The sequence below is a fragment of the Trachypithecus francoisi genome, unplaced genomic scaffold (assembly GCF_009764315.1).
Source record: "Trachypithecus francoisi isolate TF-2019V2 unplaced genomic scaffold, Tfra_2.0 Lachesis_group17, whole genome shotgun sequence".
In the NCBI taxonomy this organism is placed as follows: domain Eukaryota; kingdom Metazoa; phylum Chordata; class Mammalia; order Primates; family Cercopithecidae; genus Trachypithecus; species Trachypithecus francoisi.
In genome coordinates, this window is record NW_022681462.1 from 60715474 (window position 1) to 60735871 (window position 20398).

The following is a 20398-nucleotide window of genomic DNA, read 5'->3' on the forward strand; positions in this document are numbered from 1 at the left end:
TAGCCTGCCAAGTGCTCTGAAGACCTGGGAGTGGCAAGCAGGACAGGGAACCTCAGCCCCCTTAGAGACCATCAAGTCTGGATACGGTCTGTAAAATGAGGACTTCACTTAGCTCAGTGTCTCCCAGACTTCTGTAGACTGCATACCTCATTCACTATGTTTACCACTAGCTGCCTATCACCAGTACTATTATTTATGTCATACTTTTCCTTATATCTTCCTTCTTCTTTTAAGGTGAGTAGATAACTCACCTTCCCTTAATAATAACAGAAGTATTTTTAAAAAGTTAGTGTGCACATCACTTAAAACCACATTGTGTGTCACTAGAAGTACTCGTCCCACACTCCAAGAAATGATAATTTATTTTATTTATTTGCAGAGATGAGATCTCGCTATGTTGCCCAGCCTGGTCTTGAACTCCTGGACTAAAGTGATCCTCCCACTTCAGCCTCCCAAAGTGCTGGGATTACAGGCATAAGCCACTACCACACCTGGACAGAAATGATAATTCAGACAAGAGGGCCTCAAAATGTGGTACTTGGACTAGCAGCATCCGTATCCCAGGGACTTGTTAGAAATGCAAATTCTGAGACCCCCCCACCCAGACCTGCTGAATTAAGGACTCTGGGGTGGGCCAGGTGTGGTGGCTCATGCCTATAATCCCAGCACTTTGGGAGGCTGAGGCTGGCAGATCTCTTGAGGTCAGTAGTTTGAGACAAGCCTGGCCAACATGGTAAAAACCCCATCTCTACTAAAACTATAAAAATTAGCTGGGTTGTGGTGGTGCCTGTGCCTGTAGTCCCAATCTCTGGGCCTATGGCCTGCTCTCTAGCTCTGGGTTATTTTCCAAGACAGAGGCCTCAGTGGAACCAAAGAAGCTTCCTGTGGGGGGCCCAGGCCTGTCCTTGGGCCTGGTTTATCTACCAGGAATCCTGTTCTTCTGTCCTCTGTGGGGCTGGGGGCTGGTAGGAGGAAGGTGGTCACAAAGCTGAAGGGTCCCATAGGCCAGGCCAGCTTAGGGGACAGCCCAGCACCAGCCACCAACAGAAGACAGGAAAAAGACAGACTGCAGTAAACTGAGTAAAAGGACAGGCCTCATGAGCTCCCGGAAGAGAAAAGAACTGGCTGATTCTGGGATATCAGTCTAAGACAACCCTGGCAGCTGGGCCCAACAGCAATAGGCTGAAGAGAGCTGGACCCCGGGGCTGCCTAGGGCCCTGTGGCCCAGAGGACGCTGGCAGGTCCTGGGACCTGCTATCAAGAGGCCAAAGCCAAGAATGACTGTGGTCCCTTCTTCCCACTCCACCGCAAGGACTGTCCTCTCTCTGCATTGCTGAATGAGCTCAGCCTTTAGCCTTTACATCATCAACGCTCTTGCACCAGCAGACTGGCATTACCTGGAAGCTTGGGAGAAACGCAGATTCCCCTCCAAAACACACACACACACACACACACACACACACACACACACACACTCTCAAGGAATCAGCACATCAGCATTGCATCTTATGCATTTTAAGATTCTGTATCTAAAAGTTGTGTCTTTTTACTACTTTCAAATCTGTAAGGGATTCTGGCATATAAGCTCCCAGGAATTCTTTAGTAAACCAAATAATCACCTTCAGGGATGTTTTGGGTAAATCCCAATTTTTATTGAATGCCCTTCAAGAAAAAAAAAAAAAAATACAGAGATCATAGTGTCTAGGGCTGTACAGGGAGAGATCTGGGGTCCCAGCTAACACTGACTTGGGAATGCCCCCTGCCTCAGCTTACCCCTCTGAGAAATAAGAAGGCACACAACGGGGCTTCTCCAGGGCTCTGCAGATGGCCATGAGCCTGAGCAATCACGTCACAGCTCTGAAGCTGCCAGTGCCAGGTGGAGCTGGGGCTTTTCCGAGCCATTCCTGGCTGCCCTGCCAGAGGCCAGCTTGAAAGATCTCTTTGTTCTCGTCTCTCATGCTGACCTTTCTGAGCAAAGCTGCCCACTTTTAACAATACCCAAACAGGGCCTCAAACAACCCTGGCCCAGAAACAGCCTGCATGGGGAGAAGCCAGGAAGCCATTTATTCCAAGTCAAGGAAAGCCTGGTTGGCCAGGAACAGAAAGAGAGATGTGGGTGTGATGATGGGTCAAGGACACGGCTCACCTTAGGGGAGCCTCTAGGTGGGATGTGCAAGGGGCTGGCAAGCTCCCCAGGCCCCTAGGCGGCAGCAGGCAGTGCTGCACATTTCACAGAGCCCTTCCTTTGCCTCACTCAGTCCGTGCAGCTTCCCATGAGGTTGGTGAGGGAGGTAGGCTTCATTATCCCAGCACCAGCACAATGTGTGGTGCACAGAAGGTACTCAAGAAATGACCACTGAATAAATAAATCCCTAGGTTCCAACAGGAAAAAGAGAGCCCGGAAGATGCCTGCCTTTCCCTCCCTTACCTAAAGGGAGAGGCAGGCTTACGGCAGGCACAAAGGGGTTCAGATTTTCCTTTCTTTTCACCCTGAGACCTCTGAGAAAGACACCTGTCTCTTGACCCAGCATGGTTACATTTTCTTTTCCTGACCATGTGAACTCCAGAACTCCTGGGACTCAATTTGCTAAGTCTTTACAAAGTGCCAGCTGCATACCAAGTGCCTGGTCATCAGCTCTGTTCACGATAGAGCTTGGCCAAGTGTTTTCCATACAGTAAGTGTTCAAAAAATATCTGGGGAAGACTGGGTTTGAGCTAAAACAGAGAATGAGAAACTACATGGAACTGATGGCTGAATGGAACCTAAACAGATACTAGTGCATATGGCCCTGGCCAGATGTCCCTATTCCAGGGCCGGTACCGCTAACTGTGTATGAAAGGTTACCGGTCAAAGACCCAGAAGAGCACAGCCAGTTGGCAGATCCCAAGAGCTGAATGCGTGAATCAGGGGACAAGGTCAGGTGAAGTTCAAATGGTCATCAAACTGTTCACTCCTGTTGCAGACCCAAATCCTCTGTTTCAAACACAGGATTCCTCCTCACTCCCAGCCCAGAATAGGGCTGTGACATTTCCCTCCTGTGGCACTGAGGATGTTGTCCAGGTGCCGGGCTCTTTCCTTTCTAGTGAGGCGGGGGATAGAAGTGGGGAAGGTTGAGGAGGTGGTGCTAAGAGTGGACAAAGGCTGTGCATTCAGAGAGGCTGGAATGGGCCTCAGAGGTTACCCTGTGCCCCAAAGCATGACACAGAGCACCAGGAGGCTCTCAGAACGGGATTCACTGTTGGGTGACTGTGGCCCCGGAACCCCAGATTTGTGAGAACCAGTCTGACTCCTGTCCTCCCCTAGCCCTGCACATACCAGGTGGCTGCTAGAACAAGGCACAATGACTGATGGAATCCCTCATGGGGGTCATGGCAAACAGCAGGCTGGGCTTTCTAAGGTGCCTTTGCTGCCTCTCCAACTTGGCATCCAGCTGGAAAGGTGGAGCAAATACACACACACACACACACACACACGGAAAGGGACAGTGCTTTCATAGGCCTGAACAACCTGCCAAAGTCCTGGGGAACTCCCTTAGAAAACACATCCACTCCCTTCTCTATTGTTTGATTTTGGTGCAGTGAGCACATGTTGCTTTACAAACTTTAAAAAATTACAAGAACAAGCACAAAACATACGGCCCACCTGGTTCAATGTGCATGGACCAAGCTCACTCTGGGCCCAGGGCAAAGAATAGCTGCTGCCAGGTCTAGGCAGAAGGAAGGGAAAAACCAACTTAGAGAGAAATGGACTGTTGCCCACTCTGGGTAAAGGAACAGAGTCGGCTCACGTACTTGTTCTTGGGAGATACCCAGGCACTTGTCCTAGTGCAGTGAGAGCCACTAACAGGGACAACCAGCTTCCCTGGCACTGAAAAGTCCCCCTCCCCTTCCAGGCCCCCACTGCTTCACCCCTGGAGCAGTTTCATGTAAAACAGAACCAAGCTTATTTCTGGAGCCTCCCCTATAGTTTGAACCCTGGGCCCAGCTGCCATTACCCGCCTCCCAAAAAAACATGTCAGAAAGGTGCCCCCTCCTGGCAACCAGGTGGCCGAACTGCCTGGGGCGAGGCTCCAAACAGAGTCCACGGCTGCCCTCTAGTGGTGGTGAGGGGAAGAGACGTCCTCCACCCCCACCCACCGCTGGCTTCTTTGCACTGGGGCCTCCCAATTCCTGATGGTCCTTTCAGGCCCGTGCCTTCAGTTCTAGCTCAATTAGGAACACTATCATCAGCCACAGAGCAAGGGGCAAGAGCCATCTGGGGGAATCAGCCGCTGAATCAATAGGGCAAGGCTCCTGGAGGAAATTAACATCCCTCAGACATCCTGATGAGGAACTGGGTAGCAGTCTCAGGCTTGGCCAGAGAAGGGGAGGCTCAGGCTTTCCTGAAGCTCCAAGGAAAGCGTCTGGGGTCCAGCAATTGCCACCCACCATACACAACAGACAACAGCACACTCTTTAACTTAGGTCAAGTCCTCAATGGGAGGGACAAGCTGAACTCTGGGGGCAGGCACTGCCTGTGGCCATCTAGCTCCACCCTGTTCTCAGCAGGGTCTCCTTAGTCTCGCTGGCAGCTGGGTCCACCCAGGCCCATGTGGGAATGAGCTCAGGCAGGAGGCAGGCTCCACCATCTCTCCCTCTCCCTGGGCCCCTGAGGAACTGCAGCACCCCTGCTCCACTCTTGGCCCCTTGGGGTGAACACCTTCAGGGTCCACCCCAGCCCAGGCAGCACCCCCACCTCTCTGCTTTCTCCCCCAGCACAGAGCACTGCCTGACCGTCTCCACCACAGGCTCCCCTCTGGGACGGTCACTCCATGATGGGAGGGGACCTCCTCCTGGCCACAGCTTGAACCCTGCAGTGAGGGCAGGGCGTCTGGCCCATAGCAGGCACTTGGAGGCAACCTGGGACAGGAACTGAGGGCCTTTCTCTGGGCTTCATCACCTAAACCTGACTCCCTTCATGGGGCAGTGAGCTCCCTGAACACCGAGAAGGGTTTCTCCCTGCTTCCCAAACATCCCAAGAGCCCAGGGGGGCAGGATGGAATGTAACCAGCAGAAAACGCTGCCCTGACTCCGCAGCCCTTTAACAGACCGTTCAGAGCTGCCCTAATGCAGATGCGCTGACGTCAGTATCTGACAGGTATTATGCTTCTAGCACCTTAAGCTAAGATAGTGGTTCTCAACTGGGGCAACTGTGCCCCCACCCAGGACATGTGCCAATGTCTGGAGCCATTTCCGGTGTCACTCTTGGCCAGGGGGAGTGGGGGGAGTGGGGGCGGGGGGGGGAGTGGAGGGATGGTGCTCCTGGCATCCAGTGGGTAGAAGCCAGAGATGTTGCTAAAACCTACAATGTATAGGAGAGCCCCACAATGAAGTTACCTGGCTCAAAATATCAACAGTGCTGAGGCTGAGCAACCCTGGGCTAAGATATCTTTATATTATTTTTTAACTTCCTAACAAATATATTTAAAAAATACTAGAACTGACGATTCACCTACGAGGATATCACCGTGCCCAAGGGACAATGTGGCTCACTGATGTAGACATGCCATGGTGCCGTGGGCTGGACAGACCCAGCTTCAGCACCAGGCTCATGGGGTTTACATCTGTGAGTTCCGACTTTGGGCGAGTTACTTAACCTCTCCTTTCTTCAGTAAAATGGGGATTTTATTAGTTCCTGCTTCACAGGATTATACAGAAAGGCATTCGCATTCGGCCTGGCATGGAGTAAGTATTCAACAAATATTAGCCACAATTATGAGGAAAGGTGCACAGAAATTATTTACAGCCCAGCCAGGCACACAGGCTGCAACTCCAGCTCCTCTGGGCTGGATGAGCCACAGGAAATAGACAGAGGGGCTGAGTAACTGCCACGTGTCCTGGGACTGCTACTTACACGCCAAGACTTTCTTTTTTTTTTTTTTTTTTGAGATGGAGTCTCGCTCTGTCACCCAGGCTGGAGTGCAGTGGCCAGATCTCAGCTCACTGCAAGCCTCCCAAGTAGCTGGGACTACAAGCGCCTGCCACCTCGCCTGGCTAGTTTTTTGTATTTTTTAGTAGAGACGGGGTTTCACCGTGTTAGCCAGGATGGTCTCAATCTCCTGACCTCGTGATCCGCCCGTCTCGGCCTCCCAAAGTGCTGGGATTACAGGCTTGAGCCGCCACGCCCGGCGCCAAGACTTTCAAATGTTTGGGCTGTTTCCTTGAAATGATGACTCAATTTCTACCCCTCTTCAGGGTGGTGAGGTTGGGGCGGGGTGGAGCCAGGATCCTGACTGTAAGGACCAAAATGTGTGCCTCAGGGAGAAAGAAGAGGAAGGGAGGGGGTGGAGCTACAGCAACAGAAAGTGACTGAAATCGCTTGGGCTTTCTGGGGGGTGATGGTGAGTCAACACCTCTGCCCACTGCTGCATTGCATACACACTGACCGACAACCCTCCTGTGGCCTTAGCACAGAGTGCAGAAGGGGAAGCAGGCTCTGGGGAGGGAGGGACCACCTGCAAGAAGAGGAGACACCCTTTGAGAATGGTGATTCAGGGTTCCAGAGAGGTGGGAGTCAGCGCACCATGGATCAGCTCTATGCTCCCAGCCATCACCAGGCCCTGGCTTCTCCCACACACCCATGGGCTGCCCAGGCTGTCCTTCCATGCCCCCAAATTTGGAAATGGCATGAGTTTCCAGGCCGCTCAGGCCCGAAGCTGGAATCCCAGTGGGTGAGCTCGGGCACGTGACTCAACCTCTCCAAGCCTCCCTCACTAGTGTATGGGGTCACCTGGCCTTCCCAGAGCACTGTACACCAAACACATGGTCCAGCCAGGCCCGCAGCAGAAGCATGACTGCCACTGGTCTCTCTCCCTCTTTTCCTCCTGGCTGTCCTTGATGTTCACCTTAAAGTCATACCTGCAGAAAATTCAATTGTGGGGAAGGGGAGCAGGCAACCCCTAGAGGTGGCTGTGGGGGGGCTCTCAATGGAGAGGAAGTTAATAGCTGTGAAAATACTCCAGGTGTTTTGCATTCCTTCCCTCTCACTGGACCCTTGCACCCTCTGGGACATGGACAAGCAGACACACTTAGAGGGGAGGAAGCCAACTAGAGGGGGCAGATGGGGAACTTGTTCAGGGCCACAGAGTAGCCTCCAACCCCGGGGCCTCACCCTTACTTCCTCCAGATGGCGAGGGCACCCACCAAAGTTTTCACACCAGAAGCTGGCACACAGCACCTGCAGGGCGTGAGCATCCTTGGGGAACCCACACTAGGTTAGCAGCACTCCAAGGGTGGTGGCCCAGGGGCTCAGTAACAGAATTCCTGCTGTGGGTAGGCAGCCTATCAGATAAGACTGCTAGCTAAGAAAGTGAGCCGGGCACTGCGCACAGAATCCTGGCTCTACTGAGGACAAGTCGCTTTTGTTCCCTGTGCCTCAATTTCCCTTCTGTGAAGCAGGGATGCTAACGATGGCGCTTCCCTCAGGGAATACTGGCAGGACTAACACACATGCAGGTGCCTGGTGAGAATTTAGCACTTCCTAAGGGGCATGCATTATCCTAAGAAATATCCCTGAAATGGATGAATGAAGGAGATGGACTATTGAAATTAGAACTATCCCCTCCCCACAAAATCCACTCCAAGAAGCTTTCATAGATAAGAACAGCCCCCCTGGCCTTCGTGCCTATGCAGGTCCTTGGGAGGGAGGAATTGAGGACTCCTTAACCTCTGTAGTGCAGGGGCCAGCAAACTGTTTTTCTCTAAAGGGCAAATAAAGACAGCAAATTTTACAGACTTTCCCATAAGGTCCCAAACGCAGCTACTCAAGTCTGTGGTGAGATTATATGTAAATGAATGGGCATGGCTGTGTTCTAACAGAAGTTTATTTACAAAAAACCAGGTGGCAGGCCACCCATGCCTTACAGGCACAACTGCCCCAGGTCCTCGTCATAAATCACTGAGGAGTTAGAGTGGTGATCCCTGCTCCTCCCACATCTCCCGCAGGCAGAGCTCTGCAGGCAGAGCTGAGGATGGCCTCTCTTCAGGTCCCCCTGACTCATCCCTGGGAGCTCACAACTGGCAGAAGGAGACAAGGGGGCTCCAAGTAGCAGCCGTGGGGGAGTGGTGGTCTCCAGCTTCAACTGCCGGGCCATGAAAACAGGAACCAGCACTCCGGGCCACTGTTTCTCTGAGACCAAAGCTCAGCAACCGAAAAAGGATCAAAAAAGCAGATGGTGGAGGTGGAACAAGGCAGCTGTGCTTCTCAGTGCCCCTGGGTCCTCAGCCCCACCTCTGGCACAGGTGGTCCAAGGAGCCCAGGACTCCACAGTGGGTCCTACCCTTGCGGGTGAACTGCCTTCTCTCCCAGCCTCCACATCCACACATTCCAGAGACACCACCACCTCCCTGGCCTACCACTCGAGAAATTACAGAACGAAAACAAAAGGTGGCTCACGTTTGGGCCAGCAGCCTATCTAGCTATGAACTACACAAAAATAATAAAAACAAATGATAATACTGGCTTTTATTTTCCTTTATTTGTATTTGTATTTTATTTTATTTTTTTGAGATAGGGTCTTGCTGTGTTGCCCAGACTGAAGTGCAATGGCGTCATCACGGCTCACTGCAGCCTCTATCTCCTGGGCTCAAGCAACCTTCCTATCTCAGCCTTCCGAGCAGCTAGGACCACAGGTGCACACCACGATGTCCAGCTAATTAAAAATAATTTTTTTTGTAGAGTCGGTCTCACTATGTTGTCCAGGCTGGACTCAAACTTGTGGGCTCCAGCAATCCTCCCACTTCGGCCTCCCAAAGCTGTGGAATTACAGGCATGAATTCTAGGCAGCTGTGATCTACCAGCTGTTGAGGCACCCTGGTGGGTGGGTGGGTGTTCATATATAATATGATCCCCACAACAACGCTATGAGAAGGCAGGCATGGTCCTCACCACCACCTTACAGGTAAGGAAAGCAGAGGTTCAGAGAGCTCAAGGGACTTGCCCATGCACACACAAGCTTGTCATAAGAGCTAGGATTCACTCCCAGGTGTGCTGACTCCACAGCTGTGCTTCTCACTCTCCTGGCTGCCAGGCATGAGGAGAGAAAGAGAGGCAGCCTGTTTCCCAGTTGGAAGGGGCACTTCCAACCTATTCTTTTTTTTTTTTTTTTTTTTCTTGACACAGGGTCTCACTCTGCTACTCAGGCTATAGTGCAGTGGCACAATCACAGCTCATGGAAACCTCCGCCTCCCGGGCTCAGATGATCCTCCCACCTCAGCCTCCCAAGTAGCTGAGACTACAGGCGCATGCCACTAAGCCTGGCCAATTTTGTTTATTTTTTGTAGAGACAAAGTCTCCCTATGTTGCCCAGGCTGGCCTCAAACTCCTGGACTCAAGCGATCCTCCTGCCTCAGCCTCCCAAACTGCTGGGATTACGTATGTGAGCCACTGCTCCCAGCTCCTTTCACCCTATTCCTTCCATTTGGAAGATACGAACTCATGCAGTTCCTGCCCCCACAACAGCAAGGGCAGGGTGGAGAGAAAGAGAAGGAAGAGGGCATAGGCCTCCCCTGGGCCAACGGTCCTGCTGGGGCAGGTCTGCCTCCCCAAGGCCCAGGTCCACCTGCCCGCTGCAGTCATCACAGCCACTGCCTCCTGGAAGTGACGTCACCACGGCCTGTTCCACATTCTGGACAAATACCTCCACCTCCTTCTCTTCCAGGCAATTGAGAACTCAAGCTCAAGGTTACTGATATGCAGCTCCGTTGGGCAGGGATATCTGCTAGATGGAAAAGCTGCCTGGGCCAGCCCCATGTGCTTTGGTCAGAATGCTCCTCTGGCAGTCCCAGAGCACCTGGAGACGCACTCCAGACAAGGGCACCACATCGAACAGTCAGCAGCTTCACAGGCCTTTGTCTCCTCCTGGAGATGCATGACTCACCTTCAGGCTCCGGTTCTAGACAGTCTCAGAGGTCTTCAATCCATTGTTTCCCAAACTTATTTGGCCATGGACCCTCTCCTGCAGATTCCTGCTGTCCTACAATCCTTAGCCTCATCCCACCCTCTCTGCCCCTCCCAGACTCCTCCCATTTCCCCCGTCCCCACCAGGGCCTGGATCAAGCCTGACCTGCCACAAGTCCACTATGTGCCCAGCCCCACATAGCCCTGAGCCCACCTGCAGGAGTGGACTTGGCCCACCTCCTCCTCGACCCCCCCATCGAGCAACTTTGTGGGGAAGGGAGATAAGCAGGAAGGAAAGAGGCTCACAGCCAAGCCTGGCTGGAAAGAGCAGGCTACAAGCAGTGTGTCCTCTAGGATACTATTTTGTGGTGGTTGTTGAAAAAAAAAAAAAAAAAAACATCTGTGTATCTATGCATAGAAAAACACGAAAGACATGTATCAAAATATTAAAAGTGATTATTTAAAGTTGGGGGATGGATCAGCAAATTTTTTCTGTCAGGGGCCAGAGAAGGGCTGAAGGTTGAGCGCTGATTACCAGTGGCCAGTGATTTAATACAACATGCCTACATAATGGAGCAGCCATAAAAACCCAAAAGCACAGGGCTTGGAGAGCTTCCAGGTTGCTGGACGTGCAGCAGTGGTGCATCCGGAGGGGGCCTGGATGCTCCGCATGCCTTCCGCATACCTAACCCTATGCGCCTCTTCCACCTGGCTAGGCTGTACCATTTTATGTGGTACTGTACACCAGTCACCTAGCAAGTAAACTGCTCTCCTGGGTTCCATGAGCTCCTCTGCAACTTGTGGAACCGAGAAGAGGTTGTGGGAACCTGATTTGTAGCCAATTCAAACAGAAGTTGCTGGTAACCTGGGGACCTGCTACTTGTGACTGGTGTCTGCTATGGAAGGCAGTCCCTCAAGGGACTGAGCCTCTGTGCGCCTCCCAGACTCCTTCCACTTCCCCTGCCCCCGCCAGGGCCCAGATCAAGCATCAGAAGTGAATTTAATTGTAGGAAACCCAGCTGGTGTCAGAGAACTGGTTGTAAGTGGGGGAAAAAAACCCCACATTTGGTCACAGAAATGACCTGTGTTGTATTGAGTATAAAGTAGGGCCAGGCACAGTGGCTCACGCCTGTAATCCCAGCACTTTAGAAGGCTGAGGCAGGAGGATCACTTGAGTCCAAGAGTTTGAGACCAGCCTGGGCAACAAAGTGCAACTCCCTCTCTACAAAAAATACAAAAAATTAGCCAGGTGTGATGGTGCATGCCTGTCGTCCCAGCTACTCAGGAGGCTAAGGTGGGAGGATCACCTGAGCCCAGAAGGCGGGAGTCGCAGTGAGCTCCAGCCTGGATGTCAGAGCAAGATCTGTCTTTAAAAAAAAAAAAGAGAGAGTATCAGGTAGAAAAAAACAGTAAGTTTGCTTTATTCTACTAAACAAGTTGTGGGGAAAAGAAAGAGAGATCAGACTGTTACTGTGTCTATATAGAAAGAAGTAGACATAAGAGACTCCATTTTGTTCTGTGTTTGAGATGCTGTTAATCGGTGACCCTACTCCTAACCTTGTCCTTGCAAGAGACATGTGCTGTGGTGACTCAAGGTTTAACGGATTTTGGGCTGTGCAGGGTGTGCTTTGTTAAACAAGTGCCTGAAGGCAGTATGCATCACCATTCTCTTAATCTCAAGTACCCAGGGACACGTACACTGCCAAAGGTCGCAGGGACCTCTGCCTAGGAAAGCTAGGAATTGTCCAAGGTTGCTCCCCATGTGATAGTCTGAAATATGGCCTCGTGGGAAGGGAAAGACCTATCATCCCCCAGCCTGACACCCGTGAAGGGTCTGTGCTGAGGAGGATTAATATAAGAGGAAAGAAGGCCTCTTGGCAGTTGAGATAGAGAAAAGCATCTGTCTCCTGCCCGTCCCTGGGCAATGGAACATCGAGGTGTAAAACCCGATTGTATGTTCTGTTTACTGAGAAAGGAGAAAACCGCCTTAGGGCTGAAGGTGGGACGTGCTAGCGGCAGTGCTGCTCTTTATGCACTAAAAAGGTTTATGGAGATATTTGCATATGTATATCAAGGCACAGCACTTTTCCTTAAACTTATTCATGTCACAGAGATCTTTATTCATATGTATTACTGCTGACCTCCCTACGTTGATCCTATTATCCTGCCGCTTCCCTTTTTCTAAGATGGTAAAGATAATGATCAATAAATACTAAGGGAACTCAGAGACCCAGGAGCAAAAGCCTACGGAAGGCATTCCAGGCACTGTGGCTCTTAGGTCTCAGATAGGCCAGTATTCTGAAGGACCTCAAGACAACCCACAGGAAAACAAGCATTTCTGCCGCCTCGTCAGCAGGGACAGCCACAGGCCTGGCGTGATGCCAGAACTTTACTTCTACCATACTTTCCCTCGTCCCTCACCACTCCTTAAAAGCTGGAATGAACAGATATCTGCCTTCCCATTGGGTTTTTGGGGAGCGTGAGGCTCAGAGGAACCAAATAACTTCATTCACACCGCAGACGACAGTGGACAAAACCAGACCCACTGGCCAGCTCACTGTCCTTTGCTTTCTCAACATCACCTCCCAGGTGCCCTGCGCCCTACCCTCCCTCGTGAGATGCCCATTCCTGTTTCTCTTCTTGGCAGTCTCCCCTGAGCACACACAGGCTTTATTGCTTCCATGGCTTCCTAAAGCGTGGTCCTTCCCACTGAGAACGCCTCTGCACACTCCTGTCTGACAAGATGTGACACAAGCCAGTCCCCACCGATCCTCTTGGGAGAGCATGTGTGCACAGGCCAGAGAAGAGGGAGAGCAGCCTTAAGGCCACGTCAAAAGTCTCAGCCCAGGGGAATTGTTCCCACACTCACTCAACTACCAGTGACCTACCCCTTCTTCAGGTTTTTCACATAGGCGCTCTGGAGGGCGGCTTCCAGGAAGTAGGTGAGCTCATAGTCAACCGGGTGACAGCCTTTCAGATGCCTCGACGTGCTGTTATTTGTGGTCTGGGAAGGTGAACAGAGAGAGAGCCATTGTCTCAAAGTTCTGAAGCAGGGGGTCACTCAGCAAGAGGAGGTGGCCTCATCACCATCCCAGTCCCTGCTGTTCAGGGGCACATTGTTGCAATTCTCAGACCAGGCTCGATCTAACTCGCTTTAACTCAAAATATGTCTAAAGCATTCTCTCCCCATCCAACTGTTAGATGCCCACAAGCCCTGTGTCCTTTTTTTTTTTTTTGAGACGGAGTCTTGCTCTGTCGCCCGGGCTGGAGTGCAGTGGCCAGATCTCAGCTCACTGCAAGCTCCGCCTCCCGGGTTTACACCATTCTCCTGCCTCAGCCTCCGGAGTAGCTGGCACTATAGGCGCCCGCCACCTCACCCGGCTAGTTTTTTGTATTTTTAGTAGAGACGGGGTTTCACCGTGTTAGCCAGGATGGTCTCGATCTCCTGACCTCGTGATCCACCCGTCTCGGCCTCCCAAAGTGCTGGGATTACAGGCTTGAGCCACCGCGCCCGGCCTTTTTTTTTTTTTTTTTTTTTTTAAGAAACAGGGTCTTACTATATTGCCCAGGCTGATCTCGAACTCCTGGCTTAAGCAATCCTCCCACCTCGGCCTCCTAAAGTGATGAGATTACAGGCATGAGCCACCACACTAAGCCCCTAATACTCATTCAACAATCACAGAGCTTTAAATTCATTAACTCACTTAGTCCTTAGAGCAGCTCTACTAGGTAGGAACAGTCATCATTTCCATTTCACAGGTGAGAACAGAGAGGGTCTCTTCCTGCCCCAAGGCCACTCAGGTTGAGGGGTGGTGGCAGAGCCAGTGCAGTCAGGTTCCCCTCTCCACTCTTACCCCCTACTGCAGGATGACTTCCCTGTCTATACAGAGCCATGCTGAGCGCTCGCTCTTCAACCAGACAGCACTCATTGTCTGAGCACGTGGTAGAGAGACCACTTCATGCAGCACTGCTTCCCTGTTCTGCATATGCAAACCTCAGCTCCCACCAGACTTCACTCCCACAGGACAGGAGCTGTGTCTCCTTAGTCTCACTGCTGTCCACACCTCACCTCCAGTTAAGGAAAGAGAAGGGGAAATGAAACTCTTACAAAATTGCCACCCAAGCCCAAATCTTATGTCTCACAACTGTCCTACAGGGCTGGTTTTATTTGCATTTCATCGACGAGGAAACTGAGGCTCAGAAAACGTCTAAAGTCAAAAGCGTAAATTAGACGTGGTGGCTCACATTTGTAATCCCAGCACTTTGGGAGGCTGAGGCAAGATAATCGCTTGAGGCCAGGAATTCCAGACCATCCTGGGCAAAAGAGTGAGACTATCCCAATCAATCCATCAATAATAATTTAATGCATAAGGTCACAAAGCTGGTGTCAGTCTGGACCTCAAACTCAAGCCTAGCCAGGAACAGATTCCAGGCTATTTCCACTATGTATCAGTTAATTCATTCCACAAACATCTGAGTGCCTGCCAGGCACTGTACTGTCCCTGTCAAACAAGCATGGAACATCAGAACATCCAGAGAACTGAGACCCCCTCGGTTCCAGGAAAAGCTGAGGAACAATTACATCATTAACTGAGCTGTCACTTAAAAGCCTCAGCCCTAACAGGGTCCTCCAGCCCAACGAGACTGGCCTGCCTTCTGTATACCATTTCCTTTGTCTAATCTGAGGGGAAAAAAATCTGAGGCATCCACCTCCTCTTTCAGAATTCAGAGTAGATTTGAGAGGGTCTTAGTTCCTTAGAGGTCAGGACTGGGTCTCAGGAGGGACACACAGCATTTCTGAGGGTGCACAAGGTTCTATGGCCTGCCCTCCCTCAACTTAAGATAACAACTATAGGGCCCCGTTTGTCTGCCCACTGCTACCAGGCACTGATTCCAGCCCTGGACATCATCATCAGACATTCGACAGGGACAGTACAGTGCCTGGCACTATAGTTCATCACCTTAATCCTCTTTTGAAAGTCCAAAGCCTAGGCTTCCAGATGAGCAGCAGACTTTATCTTTTCCGTGAAAGTTTCCTCCCAACCACATGCAATGCAAACATGAAAAGCTCCTAAAACACTACTACTGTCTAGCAGTGACCCATTCCCCTTTGGTGGAGGTCAGCTCAATCATGCTGACTCTCTAAATGGCCTCTGCCAGAGAACGGGCACTCAAGTCCTAGATTTGCTGAGCCCATCAGTCACTTCTCCTTTCCTCCTGAAGTCCAATCAAGGAGACATCTTCTAGAGCAGTGGCTGTCAGCAGGGGGGTGACTTTGCCCTCAGGGGACAGTTGTCAGTAACTGAAGACATTTTTGGTTGTCACAAGGGGGATAGTGCTACTGGCATAGTGGGGAGAGGCCATGGATGCTGCTAAACATCCTATAATATACACAGCATCCCCCCGCCCCCACCGACAACAAAGAATTCTCCAGCCCCAAATATCAACAGCACTGAGGTTGAGAATCCTGCTCCAGGGGAAATGACCTGGCCTGGGGTAGACTCTTCCAAAATGGTACCGGACTGACATTTTGGCATCTGCCGAGGCAGGTGAGGTGCAAGTGCCTCCTGGGCTCTAAGTCTCTCAGTCCATGACCACCTCCTCCTTCAGGGCACCAATCCTAATCTACTCTGCTCTAGAACCTTCCATCTAACATGTTAGATATCTATTCCACAGAATACCTAAGCATCACCCCCAATATCTTCTGTGCGAGCATTCAGAGCCACACTCCCTGGGTTCAAATCCTGCCGACACCACTTATTAACGAGGTAAACTCTGGCAGGCTAACTCCTCCTCCAATTTGTTTTCTTATTTGTAAAATGGGAACGACAGCAGGGCCTATTTCATCCAGTCAGTGTAAGGGTTAAATCACAGAATGAATGTAAAGCGCTTGGAGTTGTGTCTGACACAAAAGCAGGCACTCAAGAAGGGCTAGCAGGATCTTTGTTGAATAGTTTCCTGTCCCCTTAGCATTGAACCAAGTACCCCTCATGGCATAGTATTAAGATGTGGAGGGAAAAAGAATAAAATGGAGGCCAGGCACAGGCCGGTAATCCCAGAATTTTGGGAGGCTGAGGCAGGCACATCACCTGAGGTCAGGAGTTCAAAACCAGCCTGGCCAACATGGTGAAACCCTGTCTCTACTAAAAATACAAAAATTAGAAGGGCATGGTGGCAGATGCCTATAGTTCCAGCTACTCAAGAGGCTGAGGCAGAAGAAACGCTTGAACCCAGGAGGCGGAGATTGCAGTGAGCTGAGATCGTGCCACTGAACTCCAGCCTGGGTGACAGAGCAAGAATCCATCTAAAAAATAATAATTAATAAAATGCATAAAAATTAAAAGCAAAAAAAAAAAAAAATACATAAAAATAAACCAGAGCCTCCCAGAAGGGGAAGGGCTGGGATACTTACCACAAATGCTGCTACCACCTGTACTTGATACCCTGCAGACAGTTAACCCAGACCCACCACAGGGAATGGAGAGGGAGGGAGATCTGAAAACTGCCAGGGCCCTGGTGACCAGCTCTTTCACCAGCCTCTGAAAGGCTCGGAGAAGGAATCCCAAGATCCTGCTTCCCCACAGGATCCAGGGAGGCGCTTCTGGGTCACCGAGAGCAGGGAAGGATGTCCAGCTGTAAGACCCAGGCGGACTCCACCCCTGCCAGGGAAAGAATGGTGAGCAAATGATTCAATCTCCTAAAGCTCATCTATTAAACAGGGATAAGTACAATACCCACCTCAGAGGTGGCTGTGAGGAGTCAACAAGTTAATGGATACAAACAGGGCTGTCACTTTTGGTGCTGCAAGATGAGTTCACCAAGGAGTTCCTGGTGCCTAGCAGATGGCATGGACTCATTTATCTATTAAACTATTTTCCAGTAAAGAGTCTCATTCTAGTGGAATCCGTATACCATAATGAGTTTTCCAACCTATGAAGTAGAGTATCTTTGGGGGACAGAGAAGGTGCCTTCTTCTAATTAGCACACAGGTGACCTATGGGTTTAGTGGGATCTGTAGATATAGGTGCTCAATAGACAGCAGCTCCTACCACGGTGTTATTTCCAGCTCACCTTCTCCAATTCCTGCAGGAACACCTGAGCGATCCAGGAGGCCCTCTCAAAACAGGTGATCACTTCCTCCTCCCTCTCCGTCAGGCGGAAGCGGGAAGCGATGGAGTTGGGTAGACGTTCCAGAGAGAGGCCTGCAGGAGGAAGAGGGTGCCTCAGACCTGCCCTGCTTGGGCCCCCTGACTCCAGGCCCTCCCCATGGGCCCAGGGTGGGCTCATCCGAGGGGGCACACACTCTGGTGCAGCCAGGAGGAGGTGGAGGTCTGCGGAGGGGAGGAGGAAGCTGAAGCGACGGTGGTGTTAGCAGTGGCTGGGAGTAAGCGATGGGACAGCACATGGGGAATCATACTGCCCGGGAAGCCACTCCTGACCCCTCCTCTGTAACGGAGTATCCCCATTTTTCTAAGCAAAAGAGAATGAAGTTTTTTTTAAAAATGTATTTTTTTCTTTCCTCTTTCCTCCTTTTCCTGTTCCCCACTTCCTACTTAGCTCTTTAGAAATGCAAAACCTTTACCTTCCCTTCACCAGACACTCCCTACACAGCGAGCTTATCCATGTGCTGACTTAGAAGCTCCGGAGCCAGAACTTTCCCACCAGGAGACTGCCTCTAGAGATAACAATCAATTCACATCCGAAAGTGTGACTGAGAAGGAACTCTCTCGCAACCGGAGAGTATCTTGAAGTAATGCTCACTTTACAACCTGGCTCTGGCCACAATGGTGCCAGCTCGACTACCTGCTAGGTAAGGCACCAAGGCAAGTCATGCAGACCCTGCACTTGCTTGCTCCCTCCTCTGCATGGCGTTCATGCCAAGTCCCCCTTTAAAAGCCCCGGCTTTTTGCCCAGGAAGTGAAGTGGTTATCTTTTAAGGCAGGAGCCTGTACCTCTTCCCCTAAGCTAAGCTTTGGAATAAAGTGACTTTCTTTATTCCAGACCTCACTCTTGTTAATTGGACTCTGCAAGTGGTGAGTGACTGAACTGCGTTTCAGTTACAATTTTGGTGGCCCCTATGAGGACTGCAGCACGCTTCGGACGACTGAGCCTATCAGCCTGGTTTCACTACCAGGCAAAGCGGGGGCTGCCTGGGAGTGCCAGCTGCTCCTGGTTACTGGACTCTAGAATAGGAATGTTAAGGGGATTTCTCAGCAGCTGCCAAAATGTTCTTGTTTTGGGGAACCTCCCTTTCACCCCCTGGCATGACATCTGCTGCCTCCAATGTTTCACTGGTACAAAGAAAGTGACCCCTGAAGAAGCCAGCAACCTTGAAACTGGGTGAGCAAGTTGGACTAGACCCGACGTTTTTCTGTCTCTTCTGGGTGTCCCCGGGACTTCACTCTGTGGAGACCTGGCCGCTACTGGCATCATTTGGGCATTTTGAGCATTTGCATTTGTGGTACTATAGGGACTCAGCTCCTGTCAAGGTATCTCCAGCTGAGGCAGGGGGTTCAGAACTCCACTCAGTCCCTGGAGTCCCTCCACTCAGACTGGGGATTTTGTTTGGAAGCATGCCGTTTGTTTGTGTGAATGTAATGACTTTGTGTACAGGCTGATTTCTTTCTTTCCTGAGCTCCCTCCGGGTGGAAACAGTTCACCTCAACAGGTGACCTGGGGCAGTGGGAGGGATCGGCCCTCCGCCGCACCGGGCACTGAGGCCCTCCCTGACCGGGGATAAATGAGGGTAGCAAGGGTATCCCTGCACCATGTGGTGGCTGGAAGGCTCTCAAGCTCCTCTTCTGTCACTCTACTTTTTCCTCTCTCTTTCCATTCTCTCTGTCATGCCACTCTTAGAGAACCTGGCTGTGCTGCAAAAGCCAGCCAGAAATTTCATACTCTTATCTCCTCCGTAAAATGCAAGGACAAGTTTCTCCCCTTCCCTTCACTTTGCTGTTCCACAAGTCTCATTTTCAGGGGCTCCATTCTACTCCTGGGCCTTGGATTTAAAGAGGGAATAGGATGGGACACTGGCAACAAGGTCTCTGTCCCCTCAAAGAGCCCCTTGGGGTGCATTTTGGTTAATTGAAAAGCATACAGTTGTGAGCCCATGACTAGGAAAAAGAGGATCTTTTACCATAATACTATCTGGACCCAATATCACCTGGGCCACAATGAATTCTGGCCTGAAGATGGGGTTACTTGGTTACACTTGCAGTTGTTAGAAGAAAAACATCCACTCTCCTGGTGCTCACCACTTTCTACACTGTATTTTGGTAATCTCTGGCCAGCTCTTCTCTCCCCAACTAGCTGAAAGCTCCATGGGGGCAAATGTGAATCTTTTTGGACAACCACAACCCTTGCACAGCACCTCACACAGTAGGTGCTCAAGTTATGCAGCATTTTACATGCACGCTTCCCATGGAACCCAACAGTTCCGCCCTGCAGAAGTTACCGATGCTCAGGTCTCTGCCTGCAGGGGACAACCACTTTCCCACTTATCAGTAATAGCACCTTCCTCTCCTTTTGACCACCTCTCTTGCAATCTCAGATAACCATGACTGCCTTAGCAATCAGCTAAGTGTGGGCACACAGCCCAATTTGGGCCAATAAAAAACAGTCTCAGAATTGTCACTCTTTCCACTGGGGTTGTTAAGCAGGTATCAGACATCAGTTTAGAAATGTTAGAGAAAACCTACCTTAAAATGAAGTCTACACAATATGAATATAAATAACACTACTGAAGTGTACATTTAAAAATGGTTTAGATGGTAAATTTTATGTTGTATGGGGCTTTTTTGCTGCAACTTAAAAAATTTTTAAATAAAAGCTTCAAAGCCAAAACCAAAAAGCTCAAAAAATAAAAACAATCTGTAAGAAACAAAGAAGGGATATAGCATTGTTAGCCTTACTAGAAACTAATGCTGTACAGAACAACAACTCTATTTGCATCAGGTTACTTTTTTTTAAGACAGGAAAAATACTGAATAAACTCTTAGTCACGAAAAAAATGAAATCCATGCAAAGAAAAGGTAAGACAGCATGGAGAAGGGTGGATTCCTAAAGAGACTGAGTACCTAGATCCAGCTTTGCCTGAAGCTCTACCTGCTGGAACTTTCCAGTGTATGAGCGCCATTAAATACCTCCCATGTCTTCTCCCTTCCTCCCTCCCTCTCTCCCTTCCTCCCTCCCGCTCTCCCTTTTTTTGTCACTTGCAGCTAATATAGACCTGACTAGAGAGTGCTGTCCTTCTGAACTATTGTTTCTCAATGGGGAGAATCAATGTCTGTCTCGTCTTTGTGCCCACACGGTACTTTAGGTACTTTACATGTGAAGACGAACTTACTGAAGGGATGTATAATAGAAGAATCCTCAACTGTTTCCTGCCCTATAAGCCCCAACATCCACGTAATGACCAAGTCCTCAACACTTCAAACCTTCCCTTCCTCTCTTCCTACTACC

General features: G+C 50.5%; 1 protein-coding gene across 5 annotated transcripts in view; it reads right to left on the reverse strand.

Annotated features, from left to right (window-relative positions):
* The window catches only part of TTC7A (tetratricopeptide repeat domain 7A), a 135266-nt gene that overhangs the window by 84204 nt on the left and 30664 nt on the right, over positions 1-20398 (reverse strand). For all 5 annotated transcript variants that reach the window (XM_033175794.1, XM_033175797.1, XM_033175795.1 and 2 more), the window contains exons 4-5: positions 17009-17139; positions 12826-12941 (exon numbers count right to left, since the gene is read on the reverse strand). In XM_033175794.1, the coding sequence (XP_033031685.1) occupies positions 12826-12941; positions 17009-17139 (247 nt within the window). The remainder of the gene's footprint in view (positions 1-12825; positions 12942-17008; positions 17140-20398) is intronic.